This window comes from Callorhinus ursinus, unplaced genomic scaffold (assembly GCF_003265705.2).
Source record: "Callorhinus ursinus isolate GAN/ISIS: 27379988/994484 unplaced genomic scaffold, GSC_fseal_2.0 scaffold36, whole genome shotgun sequence".
Lineage (NCBI taxonomy): Eukaryota > Metazoa > Chordata > Mammalia > Carnivora > Otariidae > Callorhinus > Callorhinus ursinus.
The window spans coordinates 3,763,905-3,786,871 of record NW_027397098.1 but is presented as its reverse complement, the minus strand read 5'-3'; the positions used below and the strand labels follow the sequence as shown (position 1 = coordinate 3,786,871).

Below are 22,967 nucleotides of genomic sequence, written 5' to 3'. Positions count from 1 at the left end.
GGAAAGGAGGGTAAGGGCATGAACATTTTTTGAGCATTATGTGTCGGCTCTATATTAGTGGCAATACTTACATTGTCTGATTCTAACTCTGAAAACAGTCCTGAGGCAAGTATTAGCCTTGTTATACGAATGGAGAGCCTGAGGCTCAGAGAAGGTCCCAGGAATTTGGAAATGGCAGATCGGAGCCGGGAAGTCAGACCTGTTCTTTGCAGCGTGCCCCCGCTACGTTCATTTGCGGTGATTTGTCGATTAAGAAAGAGAAGACAGAGGAAAAGGAGAGCCCTGGGGGAAGGGCAAGTGTATGATTCATTTATTATCCAAGCCCGAAAACCTGCTCAGGCGCAAAGGGGCGTAACTAGCAGTTACGCGGGGCAGCAGGAGCGGGGGGGGGGGGGGGTGGGGGGGGGGGGGGCGGCTTTTGGGGGCACACTAGCTTTGTTTATGGAGACATTTACGTAGGACATACGTCTGGAACCTCGTGACAACTGCGAAGCAGGCTTCATCTTTCTGTCCCTTCGTGATAGAGACACTGAGGACCGGGCAGCTGCAGCGACTTGCCCGAGGTGCAGGGCTGCTGAGGAGCAGGGACCTGAAAGCCAGGTCTGGGCTCCACTACAACTTACTGCCTGGTGCGACACTACATTTCTACCGCCCACAAATGTCGGTAGTCCACCGCTCTTTATGAAGAGCGTCAATGCGTGTAAAAGGGAGCAAATGGGGGGAAAAAAGAGGAAGGGAAGATTTTAATTAAAATAATAAATCATCTGCGGCTAAATACTTTGGAGTCCTGAGAGCTGCTTTACAGAGGAAGACAGCTGTAAGGTTTTTCACCCAAAGATGCACTTGGTCGTCCCTTGCTGCTTGCGTCTCGCCGCACTGAGGGCGTTCCCAGCCTGTGCCGGGAGCTCTCCCGGGGGCCGGTCACTGTTCCCGGGACCCTGGGAGCGCATGTGCGGGGGTCTGGCGGAGACCCAGGCCCCCGCACGTGCGCTGCTATTCTGCTCTTCTCTGGGCCTCCGTACCAGCCAGCTGGTGGCAGGCAGCATCTGGAAGCCGCCCCGAAACCCGCAATCCCCACTACAGATGCACGGAGGCTCTGAGCAGGCCAGGCGTCTGGACGTTTGATCGGAATCATTTGTTGGTTTAAAAAATAACCTCTAGAGGTTTGTGGCCTCCTAGAGATGATTATTCTTACATGATGGCAGAAAACTGACCTCAAAGGAATGCTTCACTGGTAAATCGGCCTACCGTCATTTGAGACGTCAAATGACCAAATCTAAATAGTCATAATTCAACTGGTATTCACGTTCCTGGGTAAAACCATCTCAGAACTGCCAAAGCCAGATTTGAAAAATATCTATGTGACTTAAAACCCCTTTGTCTATTTCATGTGGTATTGCTGGTAGGAGGATTATTGTTTGTTTTGTTTTGTTTTGTTTTTTTACCTCAAGCAACTGGTGCTTTTTATAAAGTCATGCAGCTCCAAACAAACAAAACTCAACAGCAAATAGAAGCGGATCACAAAAGAGAGAGCCAGCCTCACAGGGAAGACACACCAGGCCACGAACGAGATGAGCAGTCTTCATCATTTGTACTAGTAAAACGTAAATGGCCTGACATAATAATGTTTACTACTTAATCTTCAGGTGGATTTCAAAACTCACTGGAGTAAGACTTTAAAATGCAAAACCACGGCACATTCTATAGAACTTTTCCTTCAAAAGACAAAAGACCTAAAAGTGCCCTAAAGCAGAGAATTGTACTTTGCCACGTCTGAGAATTCAGGAAAGGGCTGCTGGTGATTCTCTTCTAGCAGCTGATTCATACCTGAGCCTCTTTTTAACCTTCTTCTGGCCAGTTTGATTTGATCCTGCAGAATCTGCACCCAGTCTCTCGGGCCAGGAAGTTTATCCACGTGATTAGCCGTGCAGTACTTTTCTGTGAAGACTGAGAGAAAATATGAAATATTGTTAAACACTTTCACAAATAAAACCACGCAGATCTGAAATAGGAATATATCCCAAGAAGAAAAAAAAAAGTGTATTTCTAAAAATGGGTATCTTCAACGTCTATATTATGACGTTCCCTTGGTAAAGATGGAGGCTGGCAGGACCCCGCTCACTGGATGGTGCCTCGGAATGCAACTGGCTATATGGAACCGCTCTTTCTATCTGTTCCGCATCTGTGTATATATGTCTTACGGGTAGAGACGAAAATGCTTCCTCGGGGTCCGCTGACACCATGACAAAATTCAGCCAATGGATTATTACTGTTGGTAAACTGAATCTCAGGCAAGATCACACACAATGCAAGATGACACAAAAAGATGGCATTCCCATGGTGCTTCCCACGAACTCAGTCAGTACTCGAATAATAATGCAGATGTGTCTTAGAGTCCCAGCTGGACTGGGAGCCAGTCTCTGGCATGTTGTGCCAGCACCCAGGGGAATGCTGCCTGGTGAGCACGGGGGGGACCAAGGAGGGGGTCGTGACAGGACACGAGGGAGACAGGACGGTGGCCTTCTTGAAAGGCGCGCAGTGTGTGGCTGCCCATCCCGGCGCTGCTGTGGACAGTTCTGCTTCCCTCCGTCTTGGGCGCTTTCACACCCCATCTGTGCAATCGCTCCCTGCAAGCAAGAGACCTAGCATGCGGTCAGCTCACCCTGCCTTCATGGTATTTAAAATACTGGCAGTTTTAATGTTTTAAAGGTTTCTTTTAAAAAGAAAGGGCAAGGGAAAATGTTGACAGATTCGACTCTATAAAACTGTAAAACTTCTACTGAATGAAAAAGAAGCATTTCATCAGAATGAGAAAAGCTGGTTGCGCTACATACAACCGAAGAGGTTCAATATCTACCACCAAAATGAAAAAAAAATTCATTCAAATAAAGGAACAACTTCAAAAGTCTCTATAGATAAATGGACAAAGAGTATCTAGGAGAAATGGTCAGCCAATATATAAACCAAAGAACTGCAAAACACACTTTATATCTACTAAACCAGAAAAACAATGTTAAAAAGCTAATACTTAATATGGATAAAATAGTGGGGACCAGGCCCATTCAAACATTAGAGTGAAGGTGGTGGGGGTGACTGGCCCGGTACCCTGTGACCTGGTGAATACGGGAGAAAGGGCCTGTTTGAGGGGAAAGGGGGGCTGTACTGGGTTTGGTTTGGGACGTGCCGATTTGGGGTGCTTCGCAAACACCCATGCGGGGATGGCTAGCAGCTATCACGGCACAGAAGCCGGCAGGTCAGGGAAGGGGTCCAGGCAGAAGATACGGGCCCGAGAGGCACATACCCATATGTGGCAGTTAGAGCAACGAGAAAAAAATGTTGGCCAGGGAGAGCATATGGAGTGAAGAGAGTGCAGGGCCAAGCACAGAGCCAGAGGGAACCCCAGCCGGAAGGTGATGAAGACACAGGGCTGGCGAAATCAGGAGAACCGGGAAGTGCGGTCTCGTAAGGACCAGTGAGTGGCCTAACGAAGACAAGGGCCAACAGTCTGAAGCGCAGAAGAGAGGGTCAGGCACAGCCGTTTGCCAAGTGTCACTGGGGCTCCTCAAGGGGGAAGTGGGGCGGCCACAGACGACATTCCAGAAAAACCAGGTTCAGTTGGGGGAAGGAAGAGAAGTGGGGCCCGTGGGGGGCGCTGCAGGCTGGGGAGACGTGAGCATGGTTTACATTCTGGAGAAGGCAGGATCCAGGAGAAGGAAGGAGACAGTCATAGGAACCACGCTGGAAGAACTGAGGTGGTAGGATCCGGAAATGGGGGCTGCCCTTGAACAGGATGAAGACTTACCCCCCTGCGCCCAGCGGGAATGGGAGCTGGGGCGGATTTAGAAGTGGCCTAGGTTGGAGCAATCACTCCTGGGACCTCAGTGACAAGGGGTAGGGAGAGTACGGGCAATGTCTGGGATTGCCTCTGAGAAGAGGAAGAGGAGAGCAGCAGACCGAGGACGTGAGGATGCCGAGCGGAGGAGAAGCCGACGCGCCTGGGGTGGCGACAGTCCCGTGGCGCCTTGCAGCTCCGAGCTGGGAGTGGCGCCCCTGGATGGTAGGACTGGTCCAGGTCAGGATTCTGCTGGACAGTCCTGGAAGGAGGACAGGGACATAAAGCGCTTGCAGATGCCAGCTGGCCTTCATTACCTCTGCTTTCTTCACTCCCCCTGTCCCTTCCCAAATCTGGGAAGGAAGCAAAGCCAGAAAAAGGCCCAGACGCTTGGAAAAACCTATGGGGATCAGGGAATGGAGTATCAGTGGGGTTGGCAAGGAGGGGTCATAGCGTGAGGGCAACTGAGAGTATCATGCTGGAGCAGAAGGCATCAGCGGGGCAGCAGCTCTGTATGAGGATGCTGAGGTGTGGTCACTGTGCACGAGGTCTGGATGTGATGCGGCTAGGGGGTCGGGATCTTTCCTGAGGACAGTGAAGTCACTCAAGGTGCCAGCAGGACCTGGGAGGGAGAGGAAAGCGTGTAGCTGTGATAAGAGCCTTGGTGGAAAGGGTCCACCCCGGCCCCAGCCGAGCAGAGGAAGGGAGATGGTTAGGAAGCAGAACTGAGGATCGGGGAGAATGTCAACCTGGCTGTCCCATATATGGCCTGTGGGCATGAGCAAGCCGGCGGTCTCTACTCGGGAGGGAGGCGGACGAAGTGATATCCCTGGGGGCAGGTGTGCTCTTGAATCTCCTACACCAGATCGGAGACCACTTCACGGGTCCTCATTTATCTTGTCTCCCTCAAAGCACCGACCACAGTGCCCTGTACTGAGCAAGAAGTCAATAAATATTTGATGAACACACATATTTTCCAGTTTTGTTTCTAATGGCAGCCGATACAACAGCTCATGAATTTAGACTACTTAGAAAGTTTTAATTCATGGAATATAGTTAAAAAAGGCTATATATTACATCCAAATGCCCACAATAACATTTGCTGATCAGAGAATTGCCAAAAGGTTCTCGAAGTTCTATTTTAACAAAAAGAAAATAATTGTATTTAGCACACTGTTAGTTTATATGAAAATGTGTACCACAAAAATGACTGAATGTATCATCTTAGCAGGTAAACATTTCCCTCCCTGTGACATTATTTGTATAATTAATTTCCATAGCAACCCCTCTTTTCTTAGATTGTGAAACGCATGTGTCTAAATTAGCACACACTAGAAAACAGTAGTCCCAAATTACAAAGTCACTGTGGGTTATGCCAACATCAAAATGACTCCCAAGCAACCACGCATGTCAATGACCAAGTTTTAGGAGAACCAAAGGGAAGGCTCTGGAATGTTTTCTCCCACTTTGTGAGGGACTTGCAAGCAGATCCTTCTAAGCTTATCTTGGGCTCAAATATTCTGTTACCCACTAAAAAGGCAATAATTTCTATTTCTTTTTTCTCCTTTCAGTTAAAATTTATCCGGTTACAATATAAAGAAGCCAGGGAAATCTTTGTCTTCTGGGTCTGTGTCTAAGACCTTTGAAGGCACAGCATTAGGCTTCTCGGAAAATACCTATACCAGCAAATATTTCCACTGGGCGTATTACTGACATTCTATTTCATGGATTACATTCAAATTTAAAAGAGACTTTTAACTTGGATCTATCTACTGAAGATGAAATCCTATTCTCTGTTACATGCGCAGATGAGGCCTTAGAACAAGGCCAAAAGATTGTCATTGTATTGATCCAAAAATGCTCAATATGCTATGTGAAAAGAGGTATCGAGTAAGCAGAATGTATTTTGCTGTCTGAATCTATAGCTAAAGGTCAAGCTATTATCCTGGTAACAGTTCCATTAGGAGTAATGATGTGAAAAGAGGCATTGCATTAATGCACTGGGCTTCCTACTATGTTAATGGTGGGTCATTAAGAATCATAGAACAATTTGCATTCATCCTTAGAATGCAATAGGTACTAAAAAGAAATTTCCCTCTTTTTCTATTTTCATATATTAAGGAGAAGCAAGGACTAATTTTAAACAAGTCCGAATAATCCGAGCACGCGGATTAAAGCCAACAATTAGACTAAATAAAAGAGTTAAAGCATCTCTTGTGCTTAATATAATTTGAGGTCCCAAGGTACAAAGAGTATGTTAAGTCACTAGGGAAATGACAAATGTTCAATTTGATCTGTACATGAATAATGACTTTTCTCATATGCTTGTGTTCATGTGAGCCGTGCCCTTTAATTGTATATAAATAATGAATAAGCTGGTGGTGGCTGAGCAGATCCTTCCCTGGGAAACGCAGCATTTAATGTAATCACCAATGAACAAGCGGTGGATGGCGTGTCTGAATATGCCACGCTGAGAACACAGTATTTGGCCGCATTCCCCAAACAGCTATCTGTTCACGCGGTGGTTCCTAGAGGACCCTTCCTTTGGATTTTTCTGGCTCCCTATGCTGGGAAAAGCAGAACATGGGGTGGACTTTTAAAGGAAGTCACTGGATCACACAGACACTTGGAGAAGCAGGAGGAGGGAGACCTGCAGAGCTTCAGTTTCTCTGTGGCACCTTCAGACGAGGCTACAGCTGCCCAGCAGAGAGAGCCCAAGTTCTGATCTGATGACGCAGTTTTAAGTTATGGTCAAACAGACAAGTGGTCAGCGAGGTGGCTGTCAGGCCAAACTGAAGGCGCCAGGTCCTTCCGGCCCCCGCCCATCTCCCAGAGCACGAGCGGGGCCAGGGACGAGTGGAAAGAGCTCTCTCTGTGGTCGGCTCTTGGGGCTGTGCCAAGGAGAGGAACCCTGGGGCCAGCCTGCAGGGGGAGAGGATGAGGTTTCCCTGCAGGCTGCCCACGTCCCCCCTCCTCACATGTGAGCAACCTGAAGACCACCAGCACCCTCCCACGGCTCCCTCTTGCCTTTACTCTTTTAAAACTATTATGTGGAGCTTCCCATGAGCTAAGCACGTTATAGATCTATTTCATTTAATGGTCGCCGTAACCTGATGGTGCAGGTGTTGGGATCCTGCCTTAGAGACAAAATCAAAGTACAGGCGGGTTAAGTAACCGGTCCCAGACCACACGGCTGATCGGGATTATTTTCCACATACATTATTTAATTTTTTTAAAGTTACATATGAGCACATAGATTTTGTAGAAGAATAATGACTGAATTCTAAATATAAGCAAATCAATAGCTAAGTTAATGTTGTGAACATTGGTCTTACTTTCATCTACACAAAACAGAAGCACGGGGGGCAAGGAGGGAGAGGACAAGACAGGTCTGTGAGGTCACCCCCCTCTAGATGAAAGGGGTCGGTCGGCCTGAGGCAATGAAGGGAGAAGGAGAGTGGGCCTTGGGGAGGATGGGTCTACAGGTATTTTCAACTCTGAGACTGAGGACTTTGGTCCATATTTTATATGGATCTAATAGAGAATATATTTTCTTTGATGATACTATGGTGCTTCATTTCCCAAATTCCTGGGGACAGCTGAAATCCACAAGTCATAGGCTTGATACCCATTACATTACTTTATTAAAGTCACAAGAAATGGGAAAGTTAAGGTACTAGGAGAGAAAGGGAAAGAGCTAGAAAAAGGGCTGGCGGATGGTGCACGGTGTGTTCTGAGGCTCCAGATCTTGGGCAAGTTCTACTGGTCTAGGGATGGGCTCTCGGCTGTGTAGCTTCTAAACTCTGTATCAGACCACCCAGGGGTTCATGCCTGAGACAGCTGCTCATAATAACTAAACCTACAAGGGACTGATCAATAAGCTACAGTGCAATTAAGTAATGTGTAAAGGGGGATTATCTTTCTAGTATCTGAAACATCTGATGTCATAACTCAGTACTCTCACTCTTTGGAATCAAGGTGCTAGAACGAAAAACTCAACAGAAGGTTTGAGTTGAAGCAAAGGCACCTGGATGGTGTGGGACTGGCCAAGCTCAAGGATGCCTCTGGGAAACTGCCCCCCCGACCCAGCCCCTACTGCCAAAGCAGGCAGGAATGTTTCATACCTTTGCCCTCAGCTCGGCCACAGCAGTGATGGGCACTTGACCTAAGGGAAGCCAGGCCACAGACTACACAAAAGGATGAGCTTCTCAGAATAGCAAGCAATGAGAGGATGAGGGCTTGAGCAGTAGTAGGCAAAGCTGAGACCTCAGGGCGTGAGTGGACCCGACACACCTTGCAAGCCAGAATTGCAAGGGGCAGAACGGGGCAGAAACCAAGTGGAGGAGCCAGCTGGTAAGGAGATGGAGCAGATGTGCAGAGAGAAGGGTGTCAGAGGGACTGGCAAGTGTCGCTTGGGAGGAAGGGAGGCAGAGCAGGCAAGTCAAGAGCGTTTCTGAGTGGCTCAGTCGGTTAAGCGGCTGCCTTCGGCTCAGGTCCTGATTCGGGCCCCGCATTGGGCTCCCTGCTTGGCGGAGAGCCTGCTTCTCCCTCTCCCTCTGTCTGCCGCTCTGCCTACTTGTGCTCTCTCTCTCTCTCTCTGTTAAATAAATAAATAAAAATCTTAAAAAAAAAAAGAGCATTTCTATTTTGCAGCCTCGCAAAACAGCTTCTTCCTAAAGGAGTGTTAGAGACACTGCGTTTTGAGACCAAAAGAGCCTTCTTGAAGAGAACATTTTATACACACTGGAATAAAACCTGTTTCTTCTGCTTCTTCTTTTTTAAGTAAGCTCCATCGTGGAGCCCAATGCAGAGCTTGATCTCCCGACCCTGAGAATACCAAAGGCAAAGAGATCTTAAAAGCAACTAGCCAGAAAAGACAGGTTATCTACATGAGAACAACAGACTGACAATAGCAACAAAATCTCCAAGACGGTGGGATGTTTTCAAATTGCTCTGCAAAAACAACCCTCAGTCTAGAACACAGTACCCCACTGGACTCCTCATCATTCATCAGTGAGGGTGAAATGGAGAAATGATCAGAACAGAGACTGAAATAACACACCACACAGACCCTCAGTCAAAGAATTACTATAGGTCGTAGCTAAGGAAGACGAGCACTGAGCACAGAGGGGAGGAGATACTAGGAACTCCTGCAATGCCAAACTAATGAAAACTGTAGCACTGGCTAAGAGGGCGACAAAAAACCGAGTGTGAACAGGGAAAGTGCGAGCTCAATATAGGGCCGAGGGGGAATTACAATTCATGTAAAAAAAAGAGGATGGTGTTAAAATGATTGAGTCCCCAGAGAGAAAAACAAATTAAATCCTTCCCTCACGTTTTAGGCAAAAGGAAATTCCAAGGGGATGAAAGATCTGCATATAAAAGATAAAACTTTAAAACTTTGTGGGGGAAAAAAAATCAGGAATGCCATTATATACCATCATGGTGGGGAGAATTTCTTAAAACATGCACAAAAAAAAAAAGCATAAGGTAGTCTATCTGGTTGTTAAATCTAAACTTTGGTGTGATAAAAGAGGTCATACACAGTTTTCACAGGTGAGAAAATAAAACATTTGTAACAGATGCAACTGACAAAAGAATTCATAGATTTCAACAAGACTACAGCAGCCTATCTGAGAGACAGGAGAGGGATGGAAATTCACAGGACAATAACACAGTAGTAAATACGAAATGATGGTCAACCTTCTTAACAATCAGCGAATCTGCCACTGCGGCGCCGCTTGAGGCCAATCAGACGTGCAAAAATTGAAGTTTGTCAACACCGATCACGTGTTGGCAAGAATAAGGAAAAACAGGATTTCTTATTCATTGCTGGTGGCTGGGTGAGTGATGTGTCACATGAGAGAGCCATTTGGCAAAATGCTGAATAAAGCTGAAGATGCTCATATCCTCAGCTCCGTTCCCCGGTGCGTCCCCCAGAGAAACTCCTACATGAGCCGCAGGAAACACAAAAGTGACTGTCGCCATTGATAACCGTGCACAAGAACCACCTAACTGTCGCTTAACAGAAGACTGCAGAAAGAAATCGCTGTGTTTATAGGGTGGTTAGCAGTTAAAGTGCATAAACAAGATTTATAATGTATTGATATGGATAAATCTTGAAAAAAAGGTTGCAAAGTTGCAAAAGTACAGTATGAGGCTGTGCGTATAGATTCATAAATTCACAGTAGTAGTACAGGTGATTTATGGACACACACTTAAGCAGTAATGTAGAAAAACGTAAAGGAGAAAGATTCACACCAACTTTAGGTTACTCTGGAGTGGGAGGGAGAAAGAAAGGAGATGGTAGAAGAACATTTTTATTTATTTTTTTTAAGGAGGGGAAGGAGCAGAGGGAGAGGGAGGGAAGGCAGCGAGAGGATCTTAACAGGCTCCACGCCCAAAGCAGAGCCCGACACAGGGCCGGGTCTCACGACCCCGAGATCATGACCTAAGTCAGAATCAAGATTTGGACATTTAACCGACTGAGCCCCCCAGGTGCCCCAAATATTTTGATTCTCAAAAAATAAAATAAAAGGGGGGGTATGAAATAAATATAACATGTTTTAAACCTCGGTGGTAAGGTGGAGAGAAAAATGAATCTTGGAAAATGTCTTCAACGCATTCAAGATGGAGAGGAATTCTATGTCCCCTTCTGGCCTAACAACCACTGCTAATGGGGACAAATGCCGTTCTTCTGTCAGCCTGTGAACCGATCAGAGAGTTTCTCCTAGAACAATGCTGGGACAACGTCAATTCTGACTGATCTCAAGTCTGCTGCTTACATCCACTCTCTCGGGGGTGTGGGGGGAGCCCCGAGAAAACGCAGTCCTTTGCCTTCCAGGAGCAGCAGGGGGAAGGCGTCAGTCCATCACCTGCCCCCCTCCCTGGCTCTCAGCTGAAATAAACGTGACCTTCTCAGGCAAGGCCCCCATGAACTCCTCAACCAGTGGTTTTCAAAATAACAGCATGTAGTGATCACTAAGACTGCACTTGGCAAGGCCAGAGGTGGTGGCTCCCTCCCGCATAGTGGCTGGCCCATGTCAGGCAGCAGTTCGTGAAAGAATAAACCTGAGAAACAGTTTTCTCTGGTCTGTGACTTCACTTGAAAGAACTAGAGAATTTCTTCAGTAAATAGCCACAGGTCTTGAGATCACACCAAGCCCTCGAGTTCATTTGGGATTTCATTTAACCAAAAGATTCAGCACAGTTCATCGACTAATGCACCTAAAGATGAAATCTTTAAAGTTAACAAGAAAATACAGTAATGCAAACAATAATGCATTCACTGATGAAATGAGAAGATCCTCCCGAATTATCTATGGAGGAGACTGCAGGGCAGTCAGCTGGGCAAGCGGAGTGAAGGGTTACCATAATGACTAACGAATTCTTTGTCCTCTAGTGCTGATCCCTGTGCAGGGCTGTAATTTTCAGTTGGTTGTTATATGGAAAAGGGCCTTAGGTATCCATAAAATTGATTCCCAGTCATATTTATTTAATTCTCTAGGATTATTTCTGAGAATCTGGACTAAAATTACTGAACCATAGACTTTCTGAACTGGCAGATTAGCCAACCCACACCTCCCCTCCACCCCACAAGAGAAGGTAGTGTTTCAAGATCTTAATGGCACTGTCAGGAGTGAGTCTACACCCACAATGCTCCTTTCATGATGCCCAAACTGGTGGGACTTTGAGGTCTGAGCAATCTTGTTTAATCACCGCGATCCTCAAAGATTTGAGGCCAGGGCAGTCTGGGGGAAAAGAACAATATCCCTTGTCTTCCTTTTGCTACAATGGCATCTCTGTCTAAAAGAAAGTGCCTTTAGTGGTTTCTCAAATTAAACAAAGTTAATTTTAAATTTACTTCGATTCAAGAGAACCCTCAGCAGAGCTCATTTATAATACAACTTAGTGGGAGATATGATTAACACTTTCCTTTGGCTCGCTGCTACAACACATGTTTGTTTAACATGTTTGGTATATTTCAAGGGAATAAATTATATCTGTGAAATATTAAGGTCTGGATAATAACCAGTTTTGATGTCATGGTGTTTTACTATTTACTCCCTTTTTTGGGCAAAGAAAAATGTTTCAAAAATCACAGATTTATAGAAATTCTACTTGGAAGGCATCTTGGAAATAGTATAACTCACTTAAGTATTTTCTATGTTTTTTTAAAAGATTTTATTTATTTGACAGAGACACAGCGAAAGAGGGAACACAAGCAGGGGGAGTGGGAGAGGGAGAAGCAGGCTTCCCGCGGAGCAGGGAGCCCAATGCGGGGCTCGATCCCAGGACCCTGGGATCATGACCTGAGCCGAAGGCAGTCGCTTTACGACTGAGCCACCCAGGCGCCCCTCACTAAAGTATTTTCTAGATCAGACCTGAGAGAACCATCGGTTCAAGAAGTCAGGCAAGTGGCATCAGATTCTCCTACCCAAGCTCTGCTGCACGGGGCGCTGCGGTGTTTGTTTGCTCTGCATATAAGTGATGAGGACAACGTACTGTGTTTTTCTCTCAGTTTTTAAAGCTAGGGTTTCTGGGGCGCCGGCGTGGCTCAGTCGGTTAAGCATCTGACTTCGTCTCAGGTCATGATCCCAGGATCCTGAGATATCGAGTCCCGCGTCGGGCTCCCTGCTCGGTGGGGAGTCTGCTTCTCCTGCTCTGTCTGCCTCTGCCCCAGCTCATGCTCTCTCGCTCGCTTTCTCTCAAATAAATAAAATCTTAAAAAAAAAAATAAAGCTAAGGTTTCATGCAATATGAACTTTCAAAGTCATTCCATGAGGTGCTGAGTTCACACCCTGGCCAGTAAATTCGGAAGCTGTACCCACAGTACCAGAGTAAGTTAGGGAACATTCTGGAAGTTCAGGTACCATCCTGTTCCTCACAACCACCTATACTCAGAGATGGCTAAGGTCGGAAGAACAAGAGCGATGAGCTAGGAGGGCAGTGGTAGTGACAGGGTCTCGCCTACGAGGCTCAGGTCATTGGGTCAGTACCTTCGCCACCATCCCTGTCGCTACTGGCCTGTGAGCGTTGTGTGGTGGTGTGATGTCAGGGTGATGACCCCGGGTGCCAGGACAGACTGATGCCTCAGAGGCTTTTGTTTCCCGTTCTTTCTTAATGGTGACAACCCCCTCTAATTGAGATCGGCTCCAGTATAAATATATATAAAAGTGACAATATAAAAGTGCTCTTCTCTTTGATACTGTCTTTGAGGCACCATGTCGCCATGATGATGAGTGCTAAAAAGACACATGGTTGGATAAGCATACTGAGGTTCCGAGAAGCTTTGAGATGGCAAAAACAGGAACCGGCATCTTCAGCCTGCTGATGGGTTCCATTGTGGGGTTTGTTTAAATCACGGTCCCACAACACCGTTATTACACGTAACATCGGAAGAGGATTGCTCTCCGGTATGAATGAAAGTACAACATGCTTCCACGCTGCGGACTGAGGAGGCTGCTCTGTGACACAAGTCAGAGCTTTCTGGGCCTCCGCTAGACAAAGCGTGTTTGATATTTGGGATCACCGTGATGCTTCTGACTGACGAGATTTCTACCAGCCTCAACTGTTGTGCACCATCTGACTTGTCTGTTGGTGGTGTTTCTTCTCATCTTCAGTCTTATATTCTGCCTTCTGGAATTTCAGCTGCCCTCCTCCGAGGTGTCATGGAGAAGTTGTGTAGTTATCCCATTATTTGTGCTCTGTGTGCAACCAATGTAGCAGAGCTGTGTTGGCATTTTTAAGAAACCACCTTTTTCCACGAAGATACGTTGACCTCCTTGTTCCTTCCATTCCTCTTTTCTTCCTTCCTGTATTTATTCATCACTGATTATGTGAGTGGCACCATGTCACACGCTGAGGACCATGCAAAGCAAATCTAGAAGGTGGTCTCCACCCCACAGGGGCTTGTAGTCTTGTTGAGAAGAAAGACGTCCAACTGTAAATAGGATGACCACATATCTTGATTTGTCCAGGACGGTTCAAAATGCCTGTTTTCCTGGGGAAATGATCAAGAGCACCATCTTCACTCTCCAAAGCATCATGGTTTGGGAAATAAATGATACTGTCATCTTCCACATAAACCATGAGTAGCAAAGCAAAAGGTTATTTAATCGGTAAACTACACAAAAGTAATGTGTGCTATAGGAATGCAGAGAAAGGAGAAATCAGGGCAGGCTGGGACACTGGGGAAAGTCTCATAGTAGAGGTCACGAGACGTGGCCGGACCATGAAGAGTTGGATTTGTTTAGAGAGAAGAGTGTCGCAGCTCCGGAATACAGCATAACTCAGAGTCCATGATGAGAATGTGACACCCGAGGAACACTGCCAACGCTGGGCTGGCTCACCTGGTAGGAAGGAGCACTGGGACATGTAGTCATGAGGAGAGAGAAATCCAGTAAGGGCGGGTCTGGAAGGGGCCAGAGTTTGGACTTGATTTAGTGGGCAAAGACGAGTCAGGTGGGGAAATGGCAGGAAATTTTGGTTTACAGGTAAGTGTTACTTGGCCACATGCTAAAACAGCAGAAACTCGAGGGGAAAACGCAGGGCAGGGAGGATATTCACAGAGATTTTTCCAGACCATCAAGGACAAGGTGATGCACGGCTGGATTAGGCTGCTGTCAGAGAAGCTAGAGATCGGTGATGAGGGAACCAGGACAAAAAGAAATCACAGGGCTGGATGCGGAGGCAGGACTAGGGCCAGAGGCAAAAAGGCATCAAGGAGGATTCTGAGCGTGCAAACCTAAAAAGCAGAGTGTTGATACCTCTGCCAGCAATGTGGTTGTGAGCGGGTTATGTCAGAAGCCCCGTGCCACCGTTCAGGGGGAGTGCTGTGTGGGTAAGAAGGACACCCCTGACTCCTTCAAGAGAGGCCAGGCCAGGCCCCAAGTCCTGTGAGTAAGCTGGAACGTTCTGCATGTCTTCATCCTCACTCTCAACTACCTACCTGCTTCTGGCTTCTGTGCACATTTCTAATTAGGACTGGCCCCCACTTGGCTGCACATGGCTAACCTGATGGTCTGGGTGGTGATGAAGAGGAGTGGGGAGGATGTACTTAAAATAACGAATACTGGATTTGTTCTGTGATCAAAGGCACACGGTTGATGAGGGGAGGTGAAGGTTCTGAGAAATACCAGGAGCTGGCCATGGAGAGGCGTCGAAATCCCACCAAGAGCCGGATGCAAGAAAGAAGAACCTGGAAACACAGTGTAACAGGAGACTCGAGTGTCGGGAGCAGCCCGTGGGAAGACTGGACTAGTCCAAGAGCCAGCCTCTCCCTCTTCTAAGGGTGCTTTTAACAGGATAGACATAGCAAGCCATGCTTGCTTTTAGACAAAGATGTCTTAAAGGCGGCCAAAATCGATGACAGCTTTCAGTTCAATTTTAAATGAAAGTCTATGGATTTTCAAGGGGTTCTCTTAATGGAAGCTGACATGCACCCTTAGTTTTTTTGTGTGGTACTACAGGGACCGGAAGTGCTCCATGATCATTTGCATACATACCTTTGGGGCAGAAATTCAAGCGAGTCTCAATTCCTGCATCTCTCAGATTTTTGAGGTATAGCTTATATGAGATGGTCAATAACTGTTTATGGAACGGAATTGAAACTCATGTCAGATTACTGGCACCCATGACAGGTCCGGGAGGAAAGCTACAAGGGATGTAATTTGACCAACTGTGGGCTTCTTGTACAAGTCTGCTCCCCTACGGTAGGAAAGAAAACAGAGATGTGGCATTATTGCCTCATGATGCTGGTGAGCATCGTGGATCAGCCACGCTATTGAGGAATCCACACAAAAAGGTGATGGGCCATGCAGAAAACCCGCTTTCTATGTCCGGGGCCGCCGTGCAAACCAGTGACATGTCCCTTCCTCGGGACATTTCACTTGCGCCTGCCAGAAAACTTTCATAATAAAGAGGCAAATCAGCAATGTCAACAACGAGAAGGGTGCCCGTAACATTGTGCAATGCACAGTCAAGCTGGAGTGGCCCTGTTTGGGCTACAGAAACTTATCTCTTTTGACGGGAGGCTGGTTTTGTCAACCCAGGCAGCGATGTTAAAATGCAGGTTTTTAAGAATCCAGTGACTGGGAGTTAAGAGTTGAATCCTCGCAGGTTAGCCCACAACTGGTTCCTGTCCATTCTGTGACAGGCTGAATAGAAGCCATGAGAAGCCACAACCTTCTTAGCAAATCTCTCCCCATTTCCACTTGCTCCGCATGTGGCAAGCAGATGGATCTGGAGTTTTGAGGAAGGAGAGATGCCTCTTTGAGCTTATGGAAGACTGGTGACAAAGGATGGGCAGACTTCTGACTTGCCGTGGCCCCAGCCCCCCAGATTCTGATTCATCAGGCCTGGGATGAGGCCTTCAGAAGCTCAGGAAGAAACTTCAAGAAGCGCAGCTCTGGCTGAAAACCCCCGGGGTGTGTTTCCCTGGCATCTACATTTACGGAGTTCAACGCTTTAAGGAAAACACGTAGGTGAGGACTCAAGGCCCATCAACGCAGAACGGACTTCAAACAGTTCTGGGGGCAGAAGGCTTCCACCCAATGTTTTATTTAATTTCAGCCTCATTAAACTCATCCTGTAGTTAACCCTTCCCATCCCCTTCGCATCTGATATACTGCTCATCCTTCACGGTCTAGTTCAGAGTCACCTGTTTGGCGAGGCCTTCTCTTCTAGGGCTGTCCCTCTGTGCTTTCTCCCTCCATTCAGTAGTGGGTGCTGTGACATTTATTTTGTTCTGTCCTGGAGCATGGTTGTGTGCTACGGCTCACCGTTGATGTGTCTGAAGCTCCAGTGCACTTTTTTTAGGGTCCGAGGCCATGCCCTACCCCTCTCCAAGTCACAGGTTCCTGGCGCCCGATGCTGGTGCTGTTAACGGAAATGTCATGCCTGCTGATGATTTCTGTGTTTGTGAGGCCAATGATACTGCGGAGGTTCTGGTGTCCTCGTGACTTATGTGGTGCTGGAGAAGCAGCAAGGACCACGGTGTCACACACGGTAAAGAAGTTGGCTACCCAAGTGCACCAAACCTGCGATCGAGGAGACGGGCCACGAGCTTGCCAAGAACGGAGACCACGCTTTCTTCAAGCCCTTAATGAGAAGGCCATCTGGAAAACTATACAGCATTTGTTTAGTGATCCAGATGTGAGAGTCGTGCTGACGTCTGGAAAGGCCTCTCTGCCAGCTTGGTAGACAGGGCTGTTATTCGGGGAAGTCCTGCGGAGGCACTGCAGGCATGTCTGAAACCGGGACCCTTGCATCACACAACAGATAGGAATAGTTCCCAGCCCCAGAAGTTCAAAGGATGAGAGCCTTTGACACATGCTATCTTCCTCTCATTTGTTCCAAGAGAGAAGTAGGGCAACCTTCAGAAAAAGGAACAGAGGAAGGAGGCAGAGTTTCACGGAAAGGCTGTCGTACCTTAGAATCAGCCATCAGCATCAGAAGCTCCGGGGCGTGGCTTCCCAAGGGTGGTATGAGACCATCTACGTCAGAGTCACCTGCTGTTGCTTGTCCAAAGTCAGATTTCTAGGACTACCCTACACCTACTGAATCAGTCCCTGAGGATGGGACCCAGAAATCCGAATTTTGAACCAATACCTCAGGTAATCCTGATGCATACTGAAATATGAGACTCGCCATAGAAGGGGTTGAACATACAGGGCTCTACACATCGAATGGCCAAGATTCAATATTGCCCATCTGTCACTGGGCCTCCATAAAAAGTGGGAAAATACACAAAACAACACAACCACAACCACAACTACGTAAGAGTTCCTGAGCCGAGAGACAGCTCTGTATATGATATAATTATAGAGTTGTTACACATTATTTTGCTGTTATATATTATGCAGTTTATCCTGTTTTAAGCTGATCTGTTATGTAAAAATATGAACAGATAAATTAACAAATGATTATGCATCTTCCAAAAGGATTCTTGAATTAAAGCATTCATCAATTGGTTTCAATTGCCAAACAGTTCCGCTAGAATTTAACTTACAGACAACTTTGAAAAATTACTTACATGCAGTGTGACTTCCCAAGCTCCATGTATTGGAAGAGTCTCAGAAGTGTCTCTTTTCCTTGGGGAGGGGATCACACTTCTATTCTCCCTAGCACGATGGAACCGATTCTCACTAGCTTCAAGGGAGGACCTGCCCTTGAAGTTGCTGAGTAAACTGAGCAATAGCTACCCTTTACCCAGAAATTCACTTTGAATATGCTTTGCATACACAGTAACTGGCCATTTTAAATAATTAGTAGAGCCACCTTCCTAGTAGAATTTATAAAGAATCCAAAAATGCTACATTTTCAGACAGAAATTTAAAATTGGGACACCTTCCTTCTTTCCCTTCAGATATTCCTCAGAGAAGGAAAGAACTGTGCTAGACAGTGGCTTTGGAGCCAGACAGGCCTAGGGCCAAATCCTGGCTCTACCACCTACCACAGGTTTATCCTTAAGTTACTCAATTTCTCAGAGCTTCAGTTTCCTCTCCTGTAAGTGAAGCTAAAATCACCGACACAGTGAGGGTGTTCAAACCCAAGCTGATGGCCCATCCTTGATCTTACATAGAGTTCTCAGGATACACAAAAGTATCAAGAAATAAATAACAAATTGGAGGTAAATCCCACCCCAACCATATTATTTTACGTCTCTGTGAGGTCAAGTCGAAAGATGTGCAAAAAAATGGAAAATCAAAGTATTTTGAAAGGATTCCTACAGACCCTACAAGTCTCCAGAGTTGCTGGGATAACATGTGAGGTTTTGGTGATCAGCTCGGCAGAGTCTCTGAGAGGGCGATGCTGACTCTGGTCAGGCTTTCTAGTCTTGCTAAGGACATAGTTAAGTTTTGGAGGACCACCAGCCAAGGAGAGTTCCCTCACAGGCAGGCTGTGACCCCCACGGCTACCATCAGCACTGACTGCCCGCCGGGGAGCCGCAGTTTGGGTTTACGTGTGTTCGTGTTTTGCATGGAGTAAACTGAGAGCAGTCGGTCGGGTCTTTCACTTGACAGGCGTACAGAATTTCCATGGAATGCAAGAAGATTTGAGAATCTGGTATAGTTTGATAGTAATAAAACTTTCCCAACTAATCACCATGAAGCTGAATTAAAAACCAGAACCCAGGTTCTAAAAATTGCTTTATAGCAACTCCATTTTCTGAGAAGCGTCGGAGATCCGAGGATTACATCAATATTTAGATAACTCTCACTGAGGCAAACTATACGGTCTCCTGGCTTATGATATCAAGAATTAGCTGGTCTTCAGCAGGTATAGCATGATGCGAGGAGAGCGTACCTGGGTACTGACCTCCACTGTTCTGGCCATGAAATCAATTCTGAATTCAATCCAAGATACTAAACTATCCTCAGCCCTAAAATCTAAGGCTCCGCTTAATAAGATCGTTAAGTTGCTTCTTTCCAGAATTAAACTCAAAGTGCTCAGGTGACTGCTTCTAATTAAAGATCCTTTCATCATCAATACTTCATGTCGTATTTATAAATGAATTTTTAATGAATTATTACCAATAAGTGTTAACCACCATAAAACAGATGAAAATACGTGAAAAGTGTGATCTCTACAAAGAGACTTATATTTTAGTTTCAAGATACTTTCATGGGGAATATTAATTATCACTACAAAGAGCCTTGTTAATAATCGCACAATAAACTCTTCTTCAGTCCATGTCTGTTCTTATTTATAAGCATTTTACAGACTTTTGTTCATCTCCTCCCCCACTCCTGTTTTAACCAACCTAATTACTTCATTTGAAACAAAATTCAGACCTTACTGTTACTTTTAGTTTTAATATTTTATAAAATTGACCAGTCTTTGTAAATTCCTAGGTTGTAGGACTTTTGAAATTAATGCAGTATTTGGTGTATTATCACTGAAAGGATAGAGGAAGAAAATATTTAATATTTGTAAAATCTTGTCAAAGTATGTGGCAGACACCAGCAATGACATGGGTGGTTCTGCCTCCATTATGTACAAGAAGCCATTTTATCACTTTCCCAGATGACTCCGATTCAAAAGACTTGGGTTAGGGAAGTAAACTTCCCTTTTTATCTCTACCAATAAACAGCATGAAAAACTGGGAGAGTTCTATTATAAGACCTTCAATTACTAGCTACTTTCAAAGACCACTTTATATTGTATTGTGTGGGTTAATGAACTTTTAGCTGGTGGAAGTATGGTTATGTATGTAAAGGAAAAAAGTTTTAGGGAATTAAGAGAGTTGTACCCAAATTTATACCGAATTTTGGCTTTTTTTTTTTTGGCTTTCATTGGCATTTTATTAACTGGTAGAAATTCACAACATTATTCACAATTATTTCAAATTGGTTGGGAAAAGACATAAGGATGGGTATTTAGTATAAGAACCATTATGTCAATAAATGAAGGCCAAAGTCAAAGATAAAAAATAAAAACCCAGGGGGCACCTGGGTGGCTCGGTCATTAAGCGTCTGCCTTTGGCTTGGGTCATGATCCCGGGGTCCTGGGATCGAGCCCCACATCGGGCTCCCTGCTCGGCGGGAAGCCTGCTTCTCCCTCTCCCACTCGCCCTGTTTGCGTTCCCTCTCTCGCTGTGTCTCTGTCAAATAAATAAATCTTAAAAAAATAAAAAAATAAAAACCCATGGCTGTTCACTCACCCAACATGTACTGATGGGAAACCCTACTATATGTAAAGCTCTTAGTGAAGCACAAAAGGTAATAAAAAATATTTAACACAGAGCTTGTCCTCAGGGTGCTTATGAGAAATTATCAGAATAAATCAGGTAAAAATGTTGGCTGACCATTACAAACAGAACGCCCTTGTAAGAAAGACAAATCTGATACCACAGTCAAACTTTGAATAAAGATTTCAGGGGGGAAAAATATAGGAATGTAGATAGTAACTTCTGAAGAGTGTGATTATAGAGGCCTTTTAGCTTTCTATACATTTCTATGGCTTGGAATTTTTATAAGCATGTACTAGTTTTGTAACTAGAGGAAAAATCTAGAGCAAAATATACACATTTATGAGCAAATACTGCAAGGAAAAAGTGAATATATGATATTTGTTGACTTAAGTTGGTGGCTCATGGTTGGCTTTCCCTCCGTTTTAAAGTGGTTTTGTTGTTTTAACAGAATTTTAATGCTAGATTTAATTCAACAATAAAAAAGTATATGGAAAATTTAATTTCTTTCATTTGAATAATCTGCTTTATTGTGTATTAGGAGCAGAAGCCTTGTTACCATTTTTACTTCTAGCTAAAGAGGAGGGCCGTGAAGGAAATGAAGGCATATTCTCTATTTCTCCGTGTAATATACTTTTTCAAACTATTGTATGATGACCAGTCTCAACTGAAAATGGTAGAATAAATCCCTATCACTCTACTTGTAATGACATATTTCATTACCATCTATTATTAGAGTAACTCCTCTACTGTCATTAAAATGGAACATGGATTTCCTAATTTCCAAATACTTTCATACTGTTAATACACTTGTCCTGAAAAAAGAAAATTAAAACAATTCCTGGCGACATTTCAATGTGTTTAAAAGCTTCAGCATGAAAAGCGCCATCAACCTTGACCTTTGTGTTTCTAGAAGGCTCCAGCCACATTAAATCGAAATGGGACCCTTCCTGACTTTAGAGGGTCTCAGTTACATCACTGACCATTTTTCAAATTCAGTAATCTAGTTTTTAGTGTCACTTCAGGGTGAATCATTCTTTTCAGAAATGGCACAGACTGTGGTATCTCTGTAGCTTTTCCTATTTAATACAACTCAACTGTCACTTTAAGTGAAAAAATTCTGTTGGAGAATGAGAAATGTTCTGTTAGTGAAGGCTTATGTCCTTCTGGCCATGAACAAAGGCTGTTTGGCACTTGCTAACTCCATTTAAAAGTCACACTATTTTGTATAGTTAATTGTGGGTTTCCAAGTATCCTTTAAGCGCTATTAAATTCATTTACTCATTTTGCAAGATAACGGGGAGCAGGAGTCGGGAGCGAAGGCTCTCTGCGTCCAGTCCCAGGCCGCAACCCCAGCAAGGCAGGGACTGAGGCAGTGAAGAACGTCCTATCAGCAATTCGAGTGTAAATTAAGGCCTGATCTCAAATTCTATTTTCATGGTAGTTGTGTCTATATTTGAGAATTCATTTACGTTCTTTTTGAAAATAACATAAGGACTTCTATTACCTGAAATTATGTTTATCAGAGTTCTACATAAGGACATTTTAAAGTGAAGAGATAGGTTAAGGATGTGGAACTGGATATAAATGAACAGCTACTCATACGTGCACCTGCACAGCTACTGTAATGCAGTGGAGTGCGGGTATGTGTTCACAGTGCTACCGTAGTGCAGTGGAGCTCGGGTATGTGTTCACAGTGCTACCGCAGGGCAGCGGAGCTCGGGTATGTGTTCACAGTGCTACTGCAGGGCAGCGGAGCTCGGGTATGTGTTCACAGTGCTACTGCAGGGCAGCGGAGCTCGGGTATGTGTTCACAGTGCTACCGTAGTGCAGTGGAGCTCGGGTATGTGTTCACAGTGCTACCGTAGTGCAGTGGAGCTCGGGTATGTGTTCACAGTGCTACCGTAGTGCAGTGGAGCTCAGGTATGTGTTCACAGTGCTACCGTAGTGCAGTGGAGCTCGGGTATGTGTTCACAGTGCTACCGCAGGGCAGCGGAGCTCGGGTATGTGTTCACAGTGCTGAGTGGGAGAGACTCACGGCCTTCTCTGCATGTACTTCGCATGACTCCACACACAGAACCAGAGGGAGCAGAACAGGTCAGGAATGGGTGGAGATGCGTAGGGTTTGGCTTCACAGTGGGCTCACTGACATTTAAAATGTCTTTAGAAGCCATGACCTATGTACAGCAGCTTCCAAACTTTGGAGAGAACTGTTTTCCTTTATTTTCCAAAAAGCATCATAGCTTTATTCTTATTGACAACTAAAAATTTAAGATCATATTTTGCTGAAGTTCTTAGTTAGAAATTACTAAGAGGAAAGATACTTTTTTTCTTAAGAGACAATTAAGGAAAAACTTTTTGGCTCCGCAGAACAAACTGGCTCTGAAATCATGATTTTAACAAGCCAACGTCACCTTGAAATACCAAATTCTAGTGATATTT

The 22,967-nt window shown here is 45.2% G+C and overlaps 1 protein-coding gene across 12 annotated transcripts in view; it reads right to left on the bottom strand.

Moving 5' to 3' along the window:
* The window catches only part of BEND7 (BEN domain containing 7), a 92,420-nt gene that overhangs the window by 25,089 nt on the left and 44,364 nt on the right, over nucleotides 1-22,967 (bottom strand). For 11 of the 12 annotated variants that reach the window (XR_012374567.1, XM_073879905.1, XM_073879900.1 and 8 more), the window contains one exon: nucleotides 1,828-1,947. Coding sequence is in view for 11 of the 12 variants with exons in the window: in XM_073879905.1 (XP_073736006.1) it covers nucleotides 1,828-1,947 (120 nt within the window). In the remaining variant the exon portion in view is untranslated. Of the gene's footprint in view, nucleotides 1-1,827; nucleotides 1,948-4,275; nucleotides 4,455-22,967 lie in introns of those variants that run through there. The other variant, XM_073879906.1, reaches the window with a different exon arrangement.